This window comes from Oryctolagus cuniculus, chromosome 19 (assembly GCF_051225735.1).
Source record: "Oryctolagus cuniculus isolate XC-2025 breed Fujian yellow rabbit chromosome 19, ASM5122573v1, whole genome shotgun sequence".
Taxonomy (NCBI): Eukaryota; Metazoa; Chordata; class Mammalia; order Lagomorpha; family Leporidae; genus Oryctolagus; species Oryctolagus cuniculus.
The window spans coordinates 54,174,749-54,198,436 of NC_142885.1; the positions used below are offsets into that span (position 1 = coordinate 54,174,749).

The 23,688-nt window shown below is 47.2% G+C and overlaps 1 protein-coding gene across 1 annotated transcript in view; it reads right to left on the minus strand.

Annotated features, from left to right (window-relative positions):
- OTOA (otoancorin) overlaps positions 1 to 23,089 on the minus strand; it is a 72,510-nt gene extending 49,421 nt beyond the window's left edge. Inside the window, exons 1-11 of the mRNA XM_051847916.3 lie at positions 22,998 to 23,089; positions 22,650 to 22,678; positions 22,526 to 22,556; positions 22,392 to 22,419; positions 20,650 to 20,737; positions 17,603 to 17,734; positions 13,641 to 13,876; positions 10,359 to 10,462; positions 5,325 to 5,425; positions 2,487 to 2,633; positions 1,057 to 1,075 (exon numbers count right to left, since the gene is read on the minus strand). Of these exons, the coding sequence (XP_051703876.3) occupies positions 1,057 to 1,075; positions 2,487 to 2,633; positions 5,325 to 5,425; positions 10,359 to 10,462; positions 13,641 to 13,876; positions 17,603 to 17,734; positions 20,650 to 20,737; positions 22,392 to 22,419; positions 22,526 to 22,556; positions 22,650 to 22,678; positions 22,998 to 23,088 (1,006 nt within the window). The 5' untranslated portion in view covers position 23,089. The remainder of the gene's footprint in view (positions 1 to 1,056; positions 1,076 to 2,486; positions 2,634 to 5,324; positions 5,426 to 10,358; positions 10,463 to 13,640; positions 13,877 to 17,602; positions 17,735 to 20,649; positions 20,738 to 22,391; positions 22,420 to 22,525; positions 22,557 to 22,649; positions 22,679 to 22,997) is intronic.
- Positions 23,090 to 23,688: the final 599 nt, after the last annotated feature.

A 23,688-nucleotide genomic window follows, 5' to 3' on the forward strand; every position in this document is an offset into this window, starting at 1 on the left:
TCACAGATGGGAAAACTGAGACTCGGTGAGATCAAGTGACTTGCCCAGGGTAACTATGCCACCCCTCCTCCTGGACCATGGACCAGGCATAGGAAAGGAGGGTGTTGGGTCAGCTGCAGCAAACTACTCATTTTCCACCGTATTTCGAGGATGCTTCCAGAAGGAGAAAAAACACAGGAGGCAGAGATGGGATTTAAACCTTGTTCTAGCTGGGAGCAATACAAGTACACCTAGTGGTTAAGAGCATGGATTCAGGCAACTGGCATTTGAAGTCCAGTTCTATGAGATGTGTGACCTGCCGGAAACTAATTAGTGTCCCTGCAAGGCTGCTGCACCCAGTTGTTCCGTGAGCCTTAATAAATGGGAGGTTTGCTTCGTTCATCACAGCATACCCTGATGAACGTGATCAGTGAGAGAATGACGGCTGTGAAATTCAAATGGTCAGAGGCAGGACAGCTGATTCACATCATTGCTGGTGGATGCTGAGTGCCCATCTGCGAATGATGTTCTTGGAATTAGCACGAAGACTATCGGATGCAGGATGGCTGGACCAGGACCAGGAGGCCGACCGCTGTCGGCCAAGCTCCACCCTGTCAGAAAGGCATCGCGACACAGCCTGACATGTCCAGGGCAGGGAGAGGATTTGAAGGTGGGTCTGATGCTAAAGACAAACATCTGCTTAACGCAGAGGAAAGCACGCAGGAGAAGTGAAAGCTGAGTGTTAATAAACACGTGTTCACAAGAGCGGTGTCCGTGAACGGAGGGAGAAACCGTGGTGGGACGTGCAGTGGGATGCTATTCACAGCATCAGCTTCAAACAGAAGGAGGAGGAGGAAACCCCGTCATTTGTGATGGCTCGACTGAACTAGGGGGACATCACGCTAAGTGAAATAAGCCGGGCACATAACTACCGCGGGACTTCAAGGACACGTGGAAGCCAAAAACAAGGAGCACACAGAACAAGAGTAGAATGGCGGTCCCCAGAGGCCCGGCTGGAGCCACGTTTGTCACAGTTCCGTTTAGACAGGAAGAATGAGTGGAGATCCATCTCCCAACATAGTGACAACAGTAAATGCTATCACATACTTGAAAAATCGCTACTACGAGACTGGATTGTATCTGTTCTCACCACGAAAAGAAATGATAAGTGAGGTCATGCATTTGGGAACCAGCCTGATTTAGCCATTCCATGATGAAGACATCCATGGATACGTACGATTGTTATTTTTAATTAAAAATGAATTATAAAAGAAAAGGACAGTTCCTGAGCACTTCCTGCATGCCGGGTGTGCTAACTCCACCTCCATGAGGCAGGCAGGTTCTTACCTCCCATTTTACAGATGGAAAAAAAGAGTCTCAGAGAGGAGATGTGACATAGCCAAGGTCTCACATGTTGTTAAGAAGCAGAGCCAGGATTAAACTCCAAAAGGCTCACTCTGTAGAAAACCAGGGGCCATGCTCAGGGAAGAAAACCACTAGGAATAGGAGAAGGAGGTGTGATCACTTTCTGTGAGTGCACTCCCTCAAGGTTTGAAAATACTCAGAGTGCTATGGTGATGCCACCCGCAGGAGCAGTGTGAGACCGGAGAGAAGATGGCTGAACAGTGCTCCCCTCCTGCACTGTGCACTCCCTCCCTCTGCCATTTAAACCCTGCCTGACGCCCCCAAGATGTAACGGTTTACTTCAAAAAGTTCATGGAGGAGCCAGCGCTGTGGTGTAGCAGGTAAAGCCACTGCCTGCAGTGCCAGTAGCTCATATGGGCACTGGTTTGAGTCCTGGCTGCTCCGCTTCCTATCCAGCTCTCTGCTATGGCAGATCCAGCCCCCTGCTAATGTGCTTGGGAAAGCAGTGGACTCCTTGGGCTCCTGCCCCCACATAGGAGACCCGGAAGAAGCTCCTGGCTCCTGGCTTTGGATCCAATCAGCTCCAGCCATCATGGCCATCTGGGGAGTGAACCAGCAAATGGAAGACCTCTCTCTCTACCTCTGCCTCTCTGTAACTCTGCCTTTCAAACAAATAAATAAATAAATCTTTCTTTTAAAAAGTTTGTGGAAAATGGAATTAAAAGATAAGTTTCTTCTAATGCAAAAAAAAAAAAAATAATTGAAGCCCACACATATTAGGGCACTTCCAAAAAAGCCTGTGGAAAATGCACATTATGAAACTACTAAGCACAGATTTCAATTTTTTTTTTTTTTTCACCAGAAAAAGCACTTGCCAACACTTGCCTCAATCGAATGGAAATTACTCTTTCACCTTGGAAGAGACCCAATCCTGAGGATTTAAAATGCTGCATGCTGGGAGCTGGAATTAGCATCTGTTAAGGTTCTGTACCGGGGATGCCCCCTTTCAAGACCCCTGCCAACGGTGATGTGGGTCTGTTCACAGAAGGAGCCCAGCCATCTCCCTTCCCTCCCAAGGTCTTTTGCACCTCAGAGGAAGCTGGTGTTCTGATTGCCTCTTGGGAGTGCCCCGGAGCCCACACCCCTTGCCTGTGGATGGTAGAGGTATTCCTCATGTCAAAGCTGGACGAGCCGATCCTTCCCAAAAACGCTTGGGCCAGCTGGGGCGTGATGTCATAGACTGTGTCCAGCTGCTTCGTGGCGTTGTCATAGCTGATAAACAGCCCGATCTGGTGGGGAAGAGGCAGAAGTGGCTCGGTGTGGCCCCATCATGGTGGTCTGTGCTGTGGCCCACCCCCCACAATGGGATGTGCCACCAACTGTCATTGTCACTGTCTCTTGGTGGTCTTCAACCAGATGGCCATTTAGCCGAGTATTGCTTTTTTAACACTCCCCAAGTTGAGCTCCTTGGAATCTAATCTATGCACATTTCCTTCCAGACTTGTTGGACTGAGGTCAGAGAATGTGGTGCACGAATTTTCTGCTTTGAGCAATCAGAATTATTTTTGAAGAGATGAGTGAGTTTATGCACGGCCATCAGGCATGAGAAGAGTGTATGCTCTCTGGAAGACATAAAGCCTGGCATCTACATCCAACTTTATTATCTATGCTAACCAGTTTCTCTATATTCTTAGTCCCTTTTTGCCTGCATGCCCAGAAGTGTCGCATTGACATCTTCTGTGAGGCCTGGACCCATCTGCCCTTGTATTTCTAACAGACTTTGCATTCTGTTCTTTCGATGCACTATTGAACACTGTGCTTCCAGGAGCTCATAAAGTCATCTCTCTTCTGTAGGTTGTATCCTTAGCCACACAAAGTTCCCTCTTGGTATTGGCACCCTGTGGCTTCCCCTCTCTTCTCTACATTGTTAGATGATGAAAAATTACAAACGGATGCTAGATCTTAGGAATTCCCCCCAGGGACCCAGCATTCTCCACTTCTAACCTCTGTCTACTTCTGAACATCACTCAACATTGGCAGAGTAAATACAGGGTTAATCCCAGGACAGAGGGTTAGAAACACTGGAAGATATTTGAAATACTCCCAGCTCCCTGGGTAAAATAAAGGAGCTAGTTCTGCCTCTTAGTTTTATACTAACCAGAACTTAGTGGGTCGACTGGTCCTTGAAAGAGGCAATCGTCTGAGACAAACACCTTTCCCTGGCCAGGAGAAAGGACTCATACCAGGGTACTTCAAAAAATTCACAGAAAAATCAATTCCTGGAAGAAGCTCCTGGCTCCTGGCTTCAGACTGGCCCAACTCCAGCCATTGTGACCATTTGGAGAGTAAAGCAGTAGATGGAAGATCTCTCTCTCTCTCTCTTTTTTTTTTTTTTTTTTTTTTTTTTTTTTTTTGACAGGCAGAGTGGATAGTGAGAGAGAGAGAAAGGTCTTCCTTTTTGCTGTTGGTTCACCCTCCAATGGCCGCCGCGGCCAACGTGCTGCAGCCGGCGCATCGCGCTGATCTGAAGCCAGGAGCCAGGTGCTTCTCCTGGTCTCCCATGTGGGTGCAGGGCCCAAGCACTTGGGCCATCCTCCACTGCACTCCCGGGCCATAGCAAAGAGCTGGCCTGGAAGAGGAGCAACCGGGACAGAATCCAGCACCCCGACCGGGACTAGAACCCGGGGTGCCGGCGCCGCAGGCAGAGGATTAGCCTATTGAGCCGCAGCTCCAGCCAACTCTGCCTTTCAAATACATAATTAAGTCTTTTTTTAAAGAAAGAAGATAACCATATTTTTAAAAAACAGATAAGCTTATTTTAGTGCCCAAATTTTGAAGTCTATAGATACAAGGGGTCTTCAAAAAAAGTTTGCGGAAAATGCTTATTGTGAAAAAAAAATGCTGTACATGGATTTAAAAAATTTTTGCACCCAAATAAAATTTTTATCTTTTCATTTTCTCAAGAACTTTTATTAAAGATTTATTTTTATTTCTTCATTCATTCATTCATTTGAAAAACAGAGAGTGGCAGAAAGGGAGAAACAGAGAAAAGAAAATCTTTTATCTGCTGGTTCACTTTCAAATGGCCACAACAGCTCAAACTGGGCCAAGCCAAAGCCAGGAATGAGGAACTCCATCTGGGTCTCCCACATGGGTGAAGGGGCCCAGAGATTTTGGGCCACCTCTCGCTGCATTCTCAGGCACAGTAGCAGGGAGCTGGATCAGAATGGGAGGAACCAGGGTTTGAACTGGCTCTCTGATTTGGGATGCTGGCAATGCAGGTGGCAACTTAACTGGGGGCCAGTTCCTGTCTGAGAACATTTGGAAGTACCCTCGTATGACTTTTGAAAAGTTGAGGGCAAGCCCCAAGCTCTTGGTGGATGCCTCTAGGTTGGCATTTCAGAAGGAATCTCATGTCATTGGGTCAACATCAGGAGAAGGAAAGAAACAGGTTGACTAACAAACCAAGTAAACCTTAGACCATGCACATTTCTCCACTGTAAACTCTAGAGTTAAAATCTAATCATTGTTGGTGCTGAAGTAGCTATTGATAGAATAGCTAAAAAAAGAAGTAGCTATTAATCCACGCTGCTTTTGTTCTGGCTCCATGCTTCCAAGTACCAGAAATTTGATAGCCATTATCCTTGGTCTTTCTTGAGTACAAAAATGCCCTTAAACGATGTTGGGTTCTCAGCCAACCTTCCCTTTATATCATGTTTGTTCACATCAGAGCTTTCTGGGCTGCCCACAATTCTCTTTTCTCTGTTCTCAGCTCTTCTACGCTAGGATGCAATCCTCTGACTGACCACTTCAGGCCTTGTTCCAAGAGTTTTATTTAGAGGCTCAAGATATGTTGGGCTGAGGCAGATGTACGATGTCCAGGGCACCTTGGCTGGCAGACTGAATGCTGGAAATCTAGAATACACCTTACTCTAAATGTACTAGTAACAGGAACATATAAATATATTTCTCCAACTTACTTCTATAGGACTAATTCTCGTGATTTCTTCAAATGACAGGTGAACCATGTATTTGCCCAAAATCCATAAGTTTTCTGCACTGACCCATGAAACAGAGTCATCTAAAAAAAAATAATAACAGATTAGTAATTAAATAAATGGGCTGGTGCCACGGCTCACTAGGCTAATCCTCCGCCTGTGGTGCCAGCACCCCGGGTTCTAGTCTCGGTTGGGGTGCTGGATTCTGTCCCGGTTGCTCCTCTTCCAGTCCAGCTCTCTGCTGTGGCCCGGGAAGGCAGTGGAGGATGGCCCAAGTGCATGGGAGACCAGGAGAAGCACCTGGCTCCTGGCTTAGGATCGGTGCAGCGTGCCGGCCGTGGCAGCCATTTGGGGGGTGAACCAATGGAGGGAAGACCTTTCTCTCTGTCTCTCTCTCTCTCCCTGTCTAACTCTGCCTGTCAATAAATAAATAAGTAAATAAATAATTAAGTAAATGAAAAACCTTGATACTGGAATGGGATAGTCAACAAGCACCTTTCAAACCAGGACCTCTTTCTTGTGTTAATTCATTCTTTAACCATTTATTAGGAGCCTACCTGTGAGTTGCTATGCTATACCTGGGCAGTGATCACAGGTGCCCTCCCCACTGCCATATGAGACTTTGTTACTCCACGGTATGGTTCCTGGACCAGCAATATCAGCAGTGCTTGAGAATTCACTAGAAATGCAGATTACTTTTTAATATCTAAAACCACAAAATATAGAGTTTTTTTTTTTAGTTCAACTAGTTACAAAGTGATTTGGCCACTTGAAATACGTTTGACTTTCTTTTCTTACTGGCACTAATAATGAATACCATCTTTACTCATTATCACCATGTTATCCTACCTGGAACTAAACCAAAGTACTTGAACTTCCCCAGATGAACCTTCGACATTCTCCAAATCTTTGCCTCCATGGGCCCCGTTGACCACTTAGAATGCCTTAAGGGCCTTGACCTTCTGCATCCAGCTCCTACCTTCAAGAATATGACAGATTACTGAGCCAGAAGAAACCGCTCTCCACTCTGGATTCCCAGAGGGCCCTCCTTGTCGCTCTGCTCTGGTCTTTACAATTCTCCGTCAGTGAAATGTCAGCGGGACTTGTAAGAACAATGACACCCAGGATCCAAATTCAAGTTTCTCTGAGCAAGAGCTGGCCACCACTGCCCCCAGCCCTTCAGAAAAAGACGTGTGCATACGACGTTGTGCTGGTGGCACTGGGGGAGATGAAGCTAAATGGATGCATTTGCAGGGTGCGGTGATTCGGTTTCCAGAAACCGCAGGCGATGACTGGTGCCAACAAGATGGGGACCACAGCTATTGGGTGGCCTGCTTCACAGGAACACCTGAGTGCCTCCAGCCTCAGGAATCAGAGAGGCAGGGCTAAGTGCCTGGATGGGCACTCGCAACATTCAACTTGGCTATTGGAGGAAAACATGGCTTGAGAGCTACAAAATTCAAGGGGAGGAATTAAAAAATTCACCAAGAACCAACAAGGATTGTTCACTTTAAAAATTTATTTTTTTTTATTTTTATTTAGTTGAGAGACAGAGAGAAAGCTACAGAGGTCTTCCATCTACTGGTTTACTACCCAGCTGCCCAGAACAGCCAGGGCTGAGCCATGCCAGGAACTAAACGAGGCTTCCTGTGTGGGTGCCAAGGACCTAAGTATCCGAGCACTGACCTGCTGTCTCCCAGGACGCACATTAACAGGAAGCTGAAATCTGAAGTGGAGCCAGGACTTGAAACCAGGCACTCTGATACGGGATATGGGCATCCAAACTAGCGGCTTAACCACCATGCCAAACACCTGCTCCGAGATGTTCATTTTTTTTAACTACTTATTGAGCATGGACTATATTTCTGCAAAGCAATGGTCCCAAGGCTTGGGACATTTTTAACATTTCCACATTACCTCAAGGACATTCATGAAAAAAATAAATCTTTAAAGATCCAAATAGAGTGGCCAGCGCTCTGGCACAGCAGGTTAAAGCCCCAGCCTGCAGTGCCAACATCCTATATGGGTGCCGGTTCGGAGTTCTGGCTGCCCCACTTCTGATCCAGCTCCCTGCTAATGCACCTGGGAAAGCAGCTGAGGTTGTCCCAAGTGCTTGCGCACCTGCACCCATGTGGGAGACTTGGAGGAAGCTCCTGGCTCCTGGCTCCTAGCTTCGGATGGGCTCAGCTGCAGCCGTTTCAGCTAATTGGGGAGTGACTCAGCAGATAGAAGACCTGTCTGTCTCTCTGTCTCTGTCTCTGTCTCTGTCTCTCTCTCTGTAACTCTTTCAAATAAATAAAATACAACTTTAAAGAAATCCGAACATAGTGCATTTTCATTCACTTCTGTTGAAAAGGAATTAAACTCTGCCAATAAAGACGCAGCCAAGTGTAGAAGCCAAGTGACTTTCTCAGGGTTACACAGTGTGAGGTTCAGATTCCTGGGGCAGGCACTGGCGGAGAGGTTAAGCTACTGCCTGGGACACCCGCATCCCACACTGAACTGCCTGGGTTTGAGTCCTGGCTCCCCTCTCCGTTCTAGCTTCCTGCTAATGCAGATCCTGGGAGGCAGCAAGCAATGGCTTAAGCAGCAGGGTCCCAGCCACCTGTGTGAGACTCATAAGATGAGTTCCAGTCTCTTTATTTCCATCTGGCCCAGCTATTGCAGGCAGAATTCCCCTGATCAGACAGGAAGAAATGATGCCCCACACTCATTACATTGTTTAACATTCCTGATACACAAATCTCAACTTAATTCCAATTCCTGGGACCAGCACTGTGGTGCAGCGGGTTAACGCCCTGGCCTGAAGCACCGCCATCCCAAATGGGCGCAGGTTCTAGTCCTGGCTGCTCCTCTTCTGATCCAGCTCTCTGCTATGGCCTGGGAAAGCAGTAGAAGATGGCCCAACTCCTTGGGCCCCTGCATTCACGTGGGAGACCCGGAGGAAGCTCCTGGCTCCTGGCTTCGGATCGGCGCAGCTCCAGCTGTTGCTGCCAATTGGGGAGTGAAGCAGCAGATGGAAGACCTCTCTCTCTGTCTCTACCTCTCTCTGTAACTCTGTCTTTCAAATAAATGAAATAAATCTTTAAAAAAAATAATTCCAATTCCTGGAAAAAGATTGATTGGCACCCCCCAAACTCTAACCCCACTGGCTTCCTTTATGCTTCCCCGATACACCAAGCTCATTCCCACCTCAGGGCCTTTGCATATGCTGGTCTTTGTGCCTAGGATGCCCTCTCTCCAGAGCCTCCCCGGACAGATTCCCTCTCCCCATTGTGGTCTTAATTCAAATGTCACCTGCTCGACAGGTCTCCTGATTTCTCCATTCAAGTGTTGGCAAACCATAACCTGTGGGCCAACCCCAGCCCACTACCTGGTTTTTAATATGGTCTGTGAGCCAGGAAGGGTTTTTATATTTTTAAACTGTTGAAAGTAAAAATCAAAAGAAGATTTGGTGACATGTGAAAATGATCTGAGTTTTGAGTTTCAGTGGCCATAGGTAAAGTTGTATTGGGACACAGTCATGTCTATTCATCTGTTGTCTCTGGCAGCTTTGGGCTGAGACTTCAGAGTTGAAGAATTGACACAGAGATTTTAGGCTCACAAAGCCTAAATTATTTAATAGTGGCCATTTGCCAAGAGCTAAATATTTTAGTCTAGCCTACAGTAGTGACCCTTTCCAAGGCATTTATCAAATTTATTTTCTTCATAGCAGCTACCATTGTATAAATTCTCTCTCCCCCCATCCTACCCTCTCCCTCTCTCTCAGTAAACCAACAGATCCATGAGAGCAAAGACTGTCTCTTTTCTTCCCTCTATATTCTCAGCTGTTGACACACAATGGCCTTTTTTTAAAAGTGTTTAAAAGTCTATTCAGTTTATGTTCCTGGCATTAAACATTGAAGAAGTCGATGCCATCTGAGAAATTGCTAGCATTACTAATCTACAGAGCCATTCTCTTCCATCGCTTTCTTTTTTTCAACTGTGGTAAAATGCACAAAACATAAAACTTCCCATCTTACCCACTTTTCATTGCGTCATTCAGTGGCATTAAGTATGTTCTCCCTGTTACACAACCATGGCCACCATCCATCGCCAGAACTCTTATCACCTGGCAAAACTGGAACCCACCATCATTCTAATTTCTGCCTCTATGAATCTGACTACTCAACGACATAAGTGGGTTAAAAAACAGACATCTGTCAAATAAATGAATCCTGACATCTTTCTGCTTTCGTTGCTAGAGAGCTCACAGCTAAATTCCTGCCCTTTATTGCCTAGATGTTCTAACAAAACCATCTTGTCCCGCTTCGATGCAGATATTTTAATATGGATTTTGAACTTGAACTCTAATCTAAAGCTTCTCAGCAAATTTAAGATACGCCTAAGAATCTAGGCCACACCATTGATTGTAAGATACTGGTGCCTACTTATTTGAGAGACTTCAATATGTCAAAAATGCTTTGATGAAATGGGCATGTGGTTTTTGAAATTATTTATTTATTTATTTATTTACTTGAAAGGCAGAGAGGTAGAAATGACAGAGCGATATCTCCAATCTACTGGTTCACCCCCCAAGTGCCCAGAACCACCAGGGCTGAGCCAGAAGGGAGCCAGAAGCCTGGAACTCCATATGAGTCACTCAAGTGGGTGGCAGGGACTCAGCCACTTAAGCCAACACCTGCTGCCCCGCCAAGGTCTGTGTTAGCAGAAGCTGGAATGGAGAGAGAAGCTGGGACTTGAACCCAGGCATTTCAATATGGGATATGGGTGCCCCAAGCAGTGACTTAACCGCTACACCAAACACCTGCTCTGGGGTATGTGTTTTAGTTCATAGGTCACATCAATCAACCCTTTTTGGAAGTGAAGGAAGCAGGTGGTTAAAAAAAAATAAAAACATAAGAGACAATGAACTCCAACCCCAGTTTTCAGAGACAAAAAGTATCTCTTTCCAGGGCAGACTTCCCCACAAAGGTGACCTACCTCCCCCCCACCCCCCGCCCAGCACCTGCTCACCTGTGCAGTTGGAGTATGTCTGTAAAACCCCACTCATCCAGGAGTAGAGGGCTCTCTGGGAATGAGCCGAGATTTGGTCATAGAGATCTTTGAACACTGCAGAGCTAGATGACACAAACAGGGACATCGGTTAGGCAAACAGCAGATACGCCCACAGCTGTCTCCCGCTGAAACCCTTCCCACCCCTTGTTCTAAGTGGCTATTTTTCTCATTTTTCTTCTTCCAAAGTAGGGTCTGGACATACTGTTTTATATCTCCTCACCTCTTGGTCCTTTTTTTAAAAAAAAAATGGTAACAGCTTTATTGAGATACAATTCATACACTCTACAATTCACCCATTTAAAGAATAAAATCCAAGGGGCAGGCTAAGCCTCTGCCTGTGGCACAAGCATCCCATATGGACACCGGTTTGAATCCTGGCTGCTCCTCTTCCGATCCAGCTCTCTGTTTATGGCCTGAGAAAGCAGTGGAAAATGGCCCAAGTGCTTGGACCTTCACACATGTGGGAGAACTGGAAGAAGCGCCTGACTTCTGGCTGCAGATTGGCTCAGCTCTGGCCACTGGGGCCATTTAAGGGAGTGAACCAGAGGATGGAAGACCTCTCTTTCTTTCTCTCTCTCCCCCTCTCTCTGGCTGTAACTCTGACTCTCAAGTAAATAAATAAAAGCTTAAAAAAAAAAAAGAAATCCAACAGTTTTCATTGTATTCCCAGAGCTATGTAACAGTCATCACAATCAACTTTAGAATGTTTTAAGCACCTAGAAAGAAACCCCATACTCTTAGCTATCACCCCACAACTCCCCCCCCCCAGTCTCCCCAATTCCTCAAAACCAGTAGCCTATATTCTATCTCTGGAGATAGGCCCATTGTGGACATTTCAAACAAATGGAGTCAGACATGAGGTAGCCTCTGTGTCTGGCTTCTCTCACTTGGCACAGTGTTTTCTAGGTTCCTGCAAAATGAAGCATGTGTCAGTACTTCATTCCTTTTTATGGCCAGATTATATGGATAGACTATATTCCGTTTATCCATTCAGCCCCTAACGGACGTTTAGGTTGTTTCCACCTTTTGTCTTTTATGAATTCCCTTTTAGGCTCAAGACGGTGTGGATGCAATCAGATAAGCAGTGAACAGAAAACTTCACCCAGTGGCGATCCCTCCACCCGCTCCGTCCAACTCCTCATCCAAGGGTTAGGGCAGCCAAGTACCATTATCAGAGTGCCTGGGCTTCAGTCCAGAGCTCTGACTCCAGCCTCCAATTGCAGCTCCCTGCTTGAATCAGAACCTGGGAGGTAGCAAATGACAGCCCAGGTAGTTCGGTTCCTGCTACCTTGGTGGGAGACTTAGATGGAGCACCCAGCTCCTGGCTTAAGCCCCCAGCCTCAACAGTTGCAGGCATTTAAGGAGTGAACCAGTGGGCAGAAGAGCTCTCTCGCACTCTCTCAAATAATTAAAAAGAAAAAAAAAAAGGAGCAAAGTCCTGGTACTTCAGTGCTCTACCCATCCCTCTGCCGTCCCTCCAGGAGGCAGGCTCAGTTGGGTGCCACTGCGTCTTGAACCCACACCCAGCTCCTTTTTTCAGCAAGGAGGCCCTAGGCTCAGAGCCTTGGTGCTGTGCACTGAGTATGTGTGTCTTCCCAAAACTCTTGTGCTGGAATCCTTTATTTATTTATTTATTTATTTGACAGGCAGAGTGGACAGTGAGAGAGAGGAGACAGAAAGAAAGGTCTTCCTTTGCCGTTGGTTCACCCTCCAATGGCCGCTGCGGCCAGTGGGCTGCGGCCGGGGCACCACGCTGATCCGAAGCCAGGAGCCAGGTACTTATCCTGGTCTCCCATGGGGTGCAGGGCCCAAGCACTTGGGCCATCCTCCACTGTACTCCCTGGCCACAGCAGAGAGCTGGCCTGGAAGAGGGGCAACCGGGACAGAATCCGGCACCCCGACCGGGACTAGAACCTGGTGTGCCATCGCCGCAAGGCGGAGGATTAGCCTAGTGAGCCGCGGCACCGGCCTGTGCTGGAATCCTAATACACTGAGGTGACGTCCTTGGCAGGTGGGGATTGATTGAATCATACAGGTAGAGCCCTTGTGAATGGGATTCGTGCCTGTCTGACTCCATTTTCTGTTGCTATCACACAAATCCTGGGACCAGGTAATTTACAAAGAATAGCAGCGCAGCTGGCTCACGGCTCTGGCCGCCCCGAAGTCCCAGAGCTTGAGATCCGCACCTGCGTGGCTTCTGGTCACTGTTTTCCTTCCTTTTCTTTTTTCTGTTCCCAGCTTATTTGTTTGAAAGCTAGAGATCCATATTTCATTCACTGGTGCACTCCCCAGATCCCTGCAACTGCAGGGGCTGGTCCCGGCTGAAGCCACCAGCCAGGAGCTCCCCCCTCACTTCCAATCCAGCTTCCTGCTAATGTGCACCCTGGGAGGCAGCAGGTGATGGCTCACATGACTGGGTCACTGCCACCCATGGGGGAGACCTAGATGGAGTTCCGGGATCCTATCTTTGGCCTGGCCCAGCCCTTGCTGTGTAGGCATTGGAGAGTGAACCAGTGGGAGATCTTCTCTCTTTCTCTCTAATAAATTAAATCATTTTTAGACAGTAAGTATCTTAGTAAACAGAATGAGTTGCTATAAAGAAAAGCATAAAATAAATCACAGTGCAGGTTGTAATAAGATAATGGTAAAAAAAAAATAATAAATCATTACGATGGTACCAGAATGGCTGAAATTTGGGAGTCAATTTTAATCCAACCGTCCCTTTTTTTTTTTTTTTTTTTTTTTTTTTTTTTTTTTTTTTGACAGAGTTAGACAGGGAGAGAGAGAGAGAGAGACAGAAAGGTCTTCCTTTTCCGTTGGTTCATCCCCCAAATGGCTGCTATGGCCGGTGCGCTGCACTGATCCGAAGCCAGGAGCCAGGTGCTTCTCCTGGTCTCCCATGGGGTGCAGGACACAAGCACTTGGGCCATCCTCCACTGCACTCCCTGGCCACAGTAGAGAGCTGGCTTGGAAGAGGAGCAACCGGGACAGAATCCAGCGCCCCAACCGGGACTAGAACCTGGGGTGCTGGCGCCACAGGCGGAGGATTAGCCTAGTGAGCTGCGGCGCCGGCCAATCTAACCGTCCCTTGATGCAACGGATCCTAAGTTTTTGCTACAGAACTCGCTCAGGAACCCCAGCCTGCCTGTCTCCCCTGTGCGAGGGGTCTCCCGCTGGAGCTCCCACAGCGCCCCCTGGGGGACGGTGAGTGCAGTGAGGGAGGAGGGAGGAAGCACTCACAGGTTCTTAAAGGCGTCCTCGCGCAGGCCTCGCGGCAGCCGCTCTGCGATGTCCGGCTGCAGCAAGCTCCCCGGGGACCCCCTGAGCACCTTTGCCAGGATCTGCACGCACTCCAGGGGGTTCAGCACCTGGAAGCACCTCTCCAGCGTGATGAGAAGCAGGCTGCGGTTCACGCCGGGGCTCTGCAAGGCTTGCTCCCGAAGCTCCCCCAAGTCGATAACAACGTCCTTCAGGTCCTAAAGGAAGGAAGGGCGCTAACGTCACCCTGAGAACCATCTCCCAATTTGGAAACCCTGAGAGGAACCACGCAGTGCACCTGTGGGGACATTCGGGATGCCTGTTGAATGCTATGCTGCTGTATAGAAGCTTCTAGAACGTTCCATCACCTACCTGCAGAACAAAGTCAAGGCTTTTGCCTGATCCACCCACCACGGCACTCTCCAGATACACTGCGACTGTTCCTGCCCTTCTCCTTCCTCAAAGGCAAGCTCAATGACCTCCATAATGAAGTCTTCTCTGACCCCCTCCAACTTCCAACTTCGAATCACATCCCCCATCCCCTCCACTGTGTGCTCCCAGGTCATCTCGAACTGAACTGTGATTCATGAAAAATGCTTGTGTGCCTGCCCTTCCTCCAAGCCCCGGGTTCTGAACTCTGGCTGCACGGCCTTTGGGGCTTTTTTTTTTTTTTTTTTTAAGATTTATTTATTTATTTGAAAGGCAGAGTTACAGAGAGGCAGAGGCAGAGAGAGAGAGAGAGAGGTCTTCCATCCACTGGTTCATTCCCCAGATGGCCGCAACGGCCAGAGCTGAGCTGATCTGAAGCCAGGAGCCAGGAGCCAGGAGCCAGGAGCTTCTTCTAGGCCTTGCATTCAGGTACATGGGCCCAAAGACTTGGGCTGTCTTCTACTGCTTTCCCAGGCCATAGCAGAGAGCTGGATCAGCAGTGGAGCAGCTGGGACTTGAACCAGCACCAATATGGGATGCCGGCGCTGCAGGTGGCAGTTTTACCCACTGCGCCACAGCACCGGCCCCAGTGCTTTTTTAAAGTACTGATTCCTGCATTTCTATCTTGAATCTGATTTAATTGGTCCAAGTGGAACCCAGGTAGCTGAGTCTAATACACATGCAAGACTGAGCCAGGAAAGTACATGAGACCCCAACCACAAGCACAGCAGAGCACCCAATACCTAGAAGATATGGAAACACAGGAAGGAGAGAGATACAGGTAGGTGGTGAAAGGGTCCTTTGGACCACAGAACCCTGGAATGCTGACAACTTCCATCATTCACTGTGAGTGTCTGAACAGTGTAGTAGCTAAAAGTGCACTTAGGGTTCCCAAGTAGAGGCCTTAAGCGAGAATGTAGGCCGGCGCCGTGGCTCACTAGGCTAATCCTCCACCTTGCAGCGCCAGCACACCGGGTTCTAGTCCCGGTCAGGGCGCCGAATTCTGTCCCGGTTGCCCCTCTTCCAGGCCAGCTCTCTGCTGTGGCCCGGGAGTGCAGTGGAGGATGGCCCAAGTGCTTGGGCCCTGCACCCCATGGGAGACCAGGAGAAGCACCTGGCTCCTGCCATCGGATCAGCGTGGTGCACTGGCCGCAGCGCGCCGGCCACGGCGGCCATTGGAGGCCATTGGAGGGTGAACCAATGGCAAAAGGAAGACCTTTCTCTCTGTCTCTCTCACTGTCCACTCTGCCTGTCAAAAAAATAAAATTAAATTAAAAATTTAAAAAAAGAATGTAGCGTGTCAGTGAATATTGTGGAAAAGCTGCATCTTCACTTGCCGTACCCTAGAACTGACACTGGGCAGTGAAGGCAGGCACTGAGGCACAACGATGATGGAGGAGCATTAAGTCTGTCACAGGTGGAAATCACAGACGCTTTCATAACCCGTCACACTTGTTGCAGAGCTGAAATCCTGCCGACATTCAACATGTCCTCAAAGTTGCAGACGTCACTACACCTGCCGCTAAGTTCCTTTACTGAGTGTGTTCAAGGAGGGTTAAGCAAAGGGTTAAGCTGCAATCTGCGATACCAACATCCCAGACTGGTTCTAGTCACCAGTGCTGCACTTCCGATCCAGCTCCCTGCTACTGTGCCTGGGAAAGCAGCTGAGATGGACTGAGTATTTGGGCCCCTGCCACCCATGTGAGAAACCCAGATGGAGTTCCAGGGCCAGCCCCGACCATCACTACTATTTGGGGACTCAACCAACAGAAGGAAGATCTCTATCTCTCCCTGTATCTCTGTCGCTCTGCCTTTCAAATAAAATAAAATAAATCTTTGGGGGGAAAAAAGCATCAACACATAATGTGTGTATATATTTTGAGGAACACTTTTTTTCCCTTACAACTGGCTTCCTTTGGAATCCTTTGTGCTTTGTCTACAGATTTTAAAACATTCTGAGAATGGACCCATGAGCCTCACCAGTTGCCAGAAGAGCTCACAGCTGGAGCCAGGAGCCCAGGTTCCAACCTCAGATGTACCACTTTCAAGCCGTGGAGCCTGAAGTTCCTACCCCTCTCCAAGCCCCAGTTTCCTCATTGGAATGTGGTAAGATTCTTATTCTTTTCTTTAACCTGCACAGGACCCAAACCGGACATATTAACCCATAGAACAATCAGCAAACTGTGGCCCACCATCCGTTTTTGCAAATCAAAGTTTCGAAACACATTTTACATGTGTTCATTTACATGTCACTTATGGCTACTTTCATGCTGCCAAGAAAGAACTGAGTCATTGTGATAGAGGAGGTGTGGCCTGCAAAACCTAAGCATCTACCGTCCAGCCCTTCGCAGAAACAGCTGACCATTGCCTCAGAACGCTCACACACAGAGTAGACCCTCAATGAACACTGAGCAACACCAAGTTCACAGCCCCCTGGTCCCCTCTGTGCACTGCCTGTGCTAATATTTACTTCCTATTTTCCTTTAAACTCAGTGTTTAAAAAAAAAAACAAATTTATTTCACCTTGAAACATTATATCTTTACCAAATTGGTTTGATCCATTTGTCATATTTTAATAACAGACATTAAAATAAGTATGTGATTATTAAAATACTTAAATGGTTTGGGAAGGCGTTGTGGCACAACATGTTAAGACTCTACTTGGGACACTGCATCCCATATAGGAGTGCCTAGATCAAGTCTGCTTCTGATCCAGCTTCCTGCTAATGCATGCTGGGAGGCAGCAGACGATGGCTCAAGTGCCTGTACCCTAGCCACTCATGTGAGAGACCTGGCTGGAGTTCTGCGCTCCTGGCTTTGACCTGGCCCAACCCTGACTGTTGCAGGCATTTGGGGAAAGAACCAATGGAAGGTAGATCTATCTATCTATCTATTTATATATGTATCCATCTCAACCTATCTGTTGCCCTTTCAAGAAGATAAAAATAAATGCAATAAACATTAAAAAATAGTTAAATGTGGGACCAGCATTGTGGCATAATGGGATCAGTTGCCACCTGCAATGCTGGCATCCCATATGGACACCAGTTCATGTCCCTCAAATAAAATTTAAACCTCAACTGTGTGGGTCCCAAGGACTTTGTGGGTCTTAGAGTCTTTGCTCTGTGATTGTCTTATATCACTCACCTCATATTATGGTGGTTATATGTTTCTGCTTTTTGTCTCCCCTGCAAGGACAAAGCTCTTTGAGGGCAGGCACAGTGTTCTAAGTCCATTGGTGCATGGTACTTGATCATGGATGTTCACTGAACTAAACTCTCCAAAGAGCCTCAGTGTCCTGCACTTCATAGTACCTACATGAATGTGAATGGCAAGCTCTTCATTTGAATTTGGAGAAAACGTGTGAGAAAATCTAGGTCCTAAAACTCCCAGGGGGCTGAGAGTGGAAGAAGGAAGGAAGAGATAAAGAAGGGCCCTGGCTTGGCTCGGGATCAATTCAGCAAAGACTGACTGGCCCTGGACGTCCCTACTGCTGGGATGCTGAGAACGCCCACCAAGTGGTGCTTCTTGTCCTCCAAGATGCATTTCATGGCTGTGCGGAACTGCTGGATGTCAGTATTCCTCAGGTCCTCCAGCAGCTTCTGGGGTTCATACAAGCGCCGCTCCAGGTGGTTTTCCATGGCTGCCTGGACATAGGGTATTGGAAGAGCAGGCGAGAGGTATGCAGTCAGCACCATGGCCAGCAACCGGGTCTACTCCCCTGTTAGTCCCTGCAGAGAGACCCCAAGTCAGCAGCCTACAGATGGATTTGGTTTGGCCAGCTCCAAAATGTTTCTTTGGCTGCCGACATAGAAAAGTCAGGGAATTCACTGCAGAGTCTGGATTTTCAAATTCTCTTGGGAGATGCCAAGACTGGCCACCACTGGCTGTGCATCCTCTCTCGGATGACTGTCAGCAAGCCGGTGGCAGCTGCCCACTGAAATGACTCTCCTTCTCGCCACAGACCCAGCAGCCATGGGCTGCCTGATCCCTGCAGGTGATGGAAACTTCAAGGTCGGAGCAGATGGTCCCTGCCCAGAACATTTACTGCATCCCCCAACCCTTCCCCATGGTGCTGCTCCTCAAACCCACACTGTCAGCACAAGAGTAAAATGCAGGTGGAAGAGATGAACTGTCCATGGCATTCCCTCCAGGGCATAGCGAGAGGTCAGCAACTCCTCCTGCAAGAGACTCCCTCTGCTGCCTGGGGACTTGCTTTCCAAATCTTGCTTAGACTGATGAAGGCAGCACAGTGTAGTGTCATGGGCAAGAGGGGGCATCTAGAACCAGAGAACCCCTGTGCAAATCTCTACCTTGACACTTCCTGGCTCTGCAACCTTGGACAAGTTACTTAACTAGGCTTGGCAGGTAAAATACTGATACCCACTTATGTTCAAATGTCACATAAATGAGTCTATTTTTAGTACAAGTACATCCCATGCTATATTTGAGACTTGCATTTTTAAAGTTACTTATTTTTATCTGAAATTCAAACTGAACTGGACACCTTGTATTTTTACTTGTTAAGATGGCAACACTGCGGATGATGGCTCAAGTACTTGGATCCCTCCTAAATGGGAGACCCGGAATGACTTCTGGGTTCCTGGCTTTGGCTTGGCCCACCCTTGGCTGTTGCAGACTTTTGGGGAATGAGCCAGAGGATGGCAGATCTAAATCTTTCTCTCTCTCTCTCTCTCTCTCTCTCTGTGTGTGTGTGTGTCTTTGCTTTTCAAATGAAATTAATTTTTTTAAAAAAACTTAAATTGGCAACACTACCTCTTGTACCTCGTTTTTCTCATCTGAAACATGGATGTCATAGTAGGACTTACCAGGTAGGGTTCTTTTGATTAAGTAAGTGAGTAAAATGTTTTCAGTGGTGCCTAGCACACAATAAGTAGTCAATAGTGCTAGCCATTATTCACTATATGGAATGAGTTGACCAATGATTTATTTAGTGTCTCCCCCCTAGAATGAAGGGTCCACATGGGTAATACCATAACTGTTTTGTTCTTCGCTAAGTCTTTAATATCTAGAACTGTGCCTAGAAGAATATAGGTGCTAAACAGGTAGATATTAAATGGACCAAGGAATACATACATTGGAAGAGAAGTAGTGAATCTTCTCACCAGGTTAAAATAGATACAGCTCACAAGAGCCCTTAAGGCTAGAGAGATCAGGGCAGACGCCATTTATCTTTAGGTTGGCATAACTGATGAACAGCAGGAAAGCAGGTGCACGTGAGGCTCACGGCCACCTTCAGCTAGTGGGTATCTTAGTAAATGGCAAACAACCAGCTCTCTGAATGGAGTTATGTCATGAATGTTGGCTGGTATTTTTGTTTTCATTAAAACATGGGTATAAAAATCTGCATAGTGAGTAAAGTTGCCCCCTGTGATGCTCACATCCCATATGAGTGCCAGTCTGAGTCCCACCTGCTCCACTTGCAATCCAGCTCCCAGATAATATGCTTGGGAAAGCAGCAGAAGATGGCCCAAATGTCTGGGCCCCTGCCACCCATGTGGGAGACCAGGACAAAGGGCCAGTAGTTAGGGCCATTTAGGGAGTGAACCAGTGGATGGAAAATCTCTGTATGCCTCTATCTCTCCCTCTCTCTCTCTAACTCTGCCTTTCCAACCAATAAATAAGTATTTAAAAAAAATAAGTAAAAATGGAAACAACAAAAACATATATTGGAACCTTATTCATTCATTAATGAATGCACCAGATAATAGTTTTTGAATGCTGAATTAATATTTCCTTAATTATCTGTGCTAGTCACAGTGTAATGGTAAAGACACAATGTACCACAGTGGTCATGCTGAAAAGGTATGTGCTATCCAGTTTGCCACAGTCCCCACTAAGCCCTACTGCTCCTTGAGGCATATATCCGTTGCTACCTACCAACATGCTGTGCTGTTGTCTTCCCCAGAGTAGAGTTAAAAGGGTGAAAAATATTTCCTAGACCCATGCCTGAAAGACTGACAATTATATCCAAACATCCACCCTCCCATTATCCTTTTCAGCCATAGTAACTGGTACGGCAGGTGACCCAATGGAAGCTGAGCAGTAGCTTGCACAAATCACATCCTTAGAAGAGAAAGGCTCGCCCCTCACTTCCTCCTTCCACCAACCCCTCCCGGCTTTGGGGAACAGATGCAGAGTATCAACCGCGAGGGCAACAGCCTTCTAAGGGGTGAGAGAGCAAGAAGATAAAAGAAACTCGGGCTCCTGAATGGCTTTGGGAGGCAGAGCTGCTCCCTCCTCTCTGACTCTTCCACTTAGGTCAGACTCTTCCATGAGAAAAAACACCCACTACATTGCTTGAGCTGCTGTGACTTGGCATCTCGTCCTGTACACGAACACATCTTGGCTCCATCACAGGTGGAAAAATGAAAGACCAAAGAGCTTGTATCATGTTTCAAGAAAAAGTGGGAAGAACTCTTTCCTTTGTGGGAGTGAAGGCAGTCTCCACACCCAACCCACTTCTCCAACCTACCTAGCCTTTGCGTGTGCAATCCGTGGGCACTGAGAGGAAACACATGGGTGGGGCTCGGGTACACACCTGCAGGCTGGGGATGGTGAAGGCAACATTCCGTGAATGCAGATAGGCCAGCACTCTGTGGGACAGGTCTGCCGTCCAGACGTGGGCGCTTCAGTTGAAGACAGAAGGGAGAGCGTCACGATGACAGGTTCTGCTACAAGTGGTGCTGCACTAGCTGCGTATCCAGGGGACAGGAATTCAGAGAGGATGCTGGGATTGGGCCGGGGATGCTAGGAATCCAATGCTTGCAAGTAGGAGGTTATTAACAGTGGGACAGTGGTAGGGGAGTTTCCAAATCTAGGAATCTGTCTTGATCCCATTCTCTTAAAGACAGTTACCAATATCTGAGCCAGGCACAATATTCTAACTCCCATATCAACACACCAGGGCTGATAAAGTCCAAACAGACTGACTTGGAAAGGCATTTTTCCCATAAGATCTAAAAACAAAGATGCAGTGTATCCTACAAGAGGGTAGAATAGCATTTCTAAGAATGTGGGCTGGGGCCAGCGCCTTGGCACAGTAGGTTAATCCTCTGCCTGCAGCACCGGCATCCCATATGGGAACTGGTTCTAGTCCCGGCTGCTCCTCTTCCAATCCAGCTCTCTGCTGTGGCCTGGGAAAGCCTCTACTGGGAAAGCAGTAGAGGATGGCATAGGTCCTTGGGCCCCTGCACCCACGTGGGAGACCAGGAAGAAGCTCCTGGCTCCTGGCTTTGGATCAGCACAGCTCTGGCTGTTGCGGCCATTTGGGGAATGAACCAACAGAAGGAAGACCTTTCTCTCTGTCTCTCCCTCTCACTGTCTGTAACTCTAACTCTCAAATAAAATAAATAATATCTTTAAAAAAACCAAAAGGATGTGGGCTGCAAATCCGGATTTGAACTTGGGCTCTAACACTCAGTTGTACAGCCTTAGGTAATTTGATGAATTTTCTTGTGCCCGGGTGTCCCCTTTTTGTGAAATATGGCTAACAATGGTAGGATGGAATTCATTCACACATGCAAAATGCTTAAAACAGGGTCCAAACATAGTCAACACTCACAAAAAGCCTTTATTAGTCCTGTTTTTGTTGCAAATAAATAGATGAGTAGACTAATTAACTAGTTAATTACATAAATGTTTAACCTGAAAAAATATATATACCCCAGTTATCCATCCATTGGAGTTACCTCAAGGACAGGATTATTTTAAAGATCTCTTTCCTGTAATCATGTGTCCCTGTCATCTGGGGAGTGAACCATCTCTTCTCCTTCGTGGTCCTCATCATGTTAGAACCGCTTGTTAAGATTGGCCTTTCCACAACTCCCTGTGCCACATTCCGCATGGCTAACACAGGCCTGAATGCAGCATGTAACACAGGCAGTGAGGGGAATGGGTCCCGGAGCCAGGCGCTGGGTCTACAGATCAGCTCCACACTTCCTGGTTGTGGGGCCTCAATTCTCCCGCTCTGTGCCTCAGTGTCACTGTTCTGCCCAAGGGAATAACAACGGGACCTATACCAGGGGGCACTTGTGAGAATTAGATGTGCTTCTGTGCACCAAGCACTTAGAAACATGTCTGCTACAGAGTGAGCACTTGGTAAGTTTTGGCTCGTATGTTAGAGCAGAGGGGGAATGACTGGAACCAATGTCGACTTCACATTGATTGACATTTGTTCGTGGTGTGCACGAATGTATGTTACTTTCTACAATTAAGAGACTTCCATTAAGAATCTTCATTAAAAGCCTAGCCCACCCCTCTCCCCTCCCCAGAGTGGGTTACCTTTGAAACTGTATGAGATCCAGCAAGGCTACAGTGGGAATAAAATGAAAAGACAACTTAAAAGGGAACCATTCCAGAGAGATCACAGCTCCATTCTGTTTGAAATTCTTAGAAGACATCATGTGGGGCATTACCATTCAGATAGCTTCCCTGTATTATGTCTTCCTAAGAGGCAAAGGAGATAACATCAAGTATAACATTCAAAAGTTGGCAGTTCCAGTGCAGGGGATTCTGATGAAAGGAAAATGGAATACTCACCGCCATTTTTTGTAACAATGGATGCAAATCTGTAAGAAAGCCATGGAATGTATCATCAGGATTGAATTGTCTGACCTTCAGAAATCCAATTATGAGTTATGAGAAGAGACTACAAAAAGTCACTGGAAGGAAATTTTTAGTGAATTTTAATTATATCTGTGTTTGTGAGAAAGCCCTGGTTTGAAAAATCCCATCAGAATAATCTTGAAAATTACACACACACACACACGCGCGCGCGCGTGTGCGCGCCAGGATACCATAAAGCATCATGTACCTGAGTTGATTTATCCCACTACATCTGTAAGATGTGTGGAAACCCAGGAGGGTGATTCCTCCCCCAGGACTTACCCTGTCTGGTATTGGGAGCTCTATGACTTGCCACTCCATGGCTCAGAAAAAGGAACAGGAAAAGGCAGTACATTGTAGGTTCCTGGGACATTCTCCTGTAATTGATTCAAGCACAGAAGTGAAGTGATCAGGTTTATTTTTTTTAAGATTTATTTATTTGAAAGACAGAGTTACAGAGAGAGGTAGAGACAGAGAAAAAGGTTTTCCATCCGCTGGTTCACTCCCCAGATGGAGCTGCGCTGATCCGAAGCCAGGAGCCAGGAACCTCCTCTGGGTCTCCCACGTGGGTGCAGGGGCCCAAGGACTTGGACCATCCTCCACTGCTTTCCCAGGCCACAGCAGAGAGCTGGATTGGAAGAGGAGCAGCTGGGACTAGAACCGGCACCCATATGGGATGTTGGTGCCTCAGGCCAGGGCTTTAACCCACTGCGCCACAGCGCTGGCCCCCAAGTTTGTTTATTTATTTATTTATTTATTTGTTTATTTTACAAATATATTTAAGAACAAAAGAAAAGGACAAGCAGACACAGAATTCGTTAAGTTTTTAGAAAATAATGTTTAAGTCTCATCTGTTTTACTCCATCTGAACCCCTACCCTAGTATAAGATGCAACCATCTCCTTGGTTACTACAATGGCCTGTTTATATTCTTACCACCACCATGCCATGCCCCTCAGTTCAGCAAAGAGGGG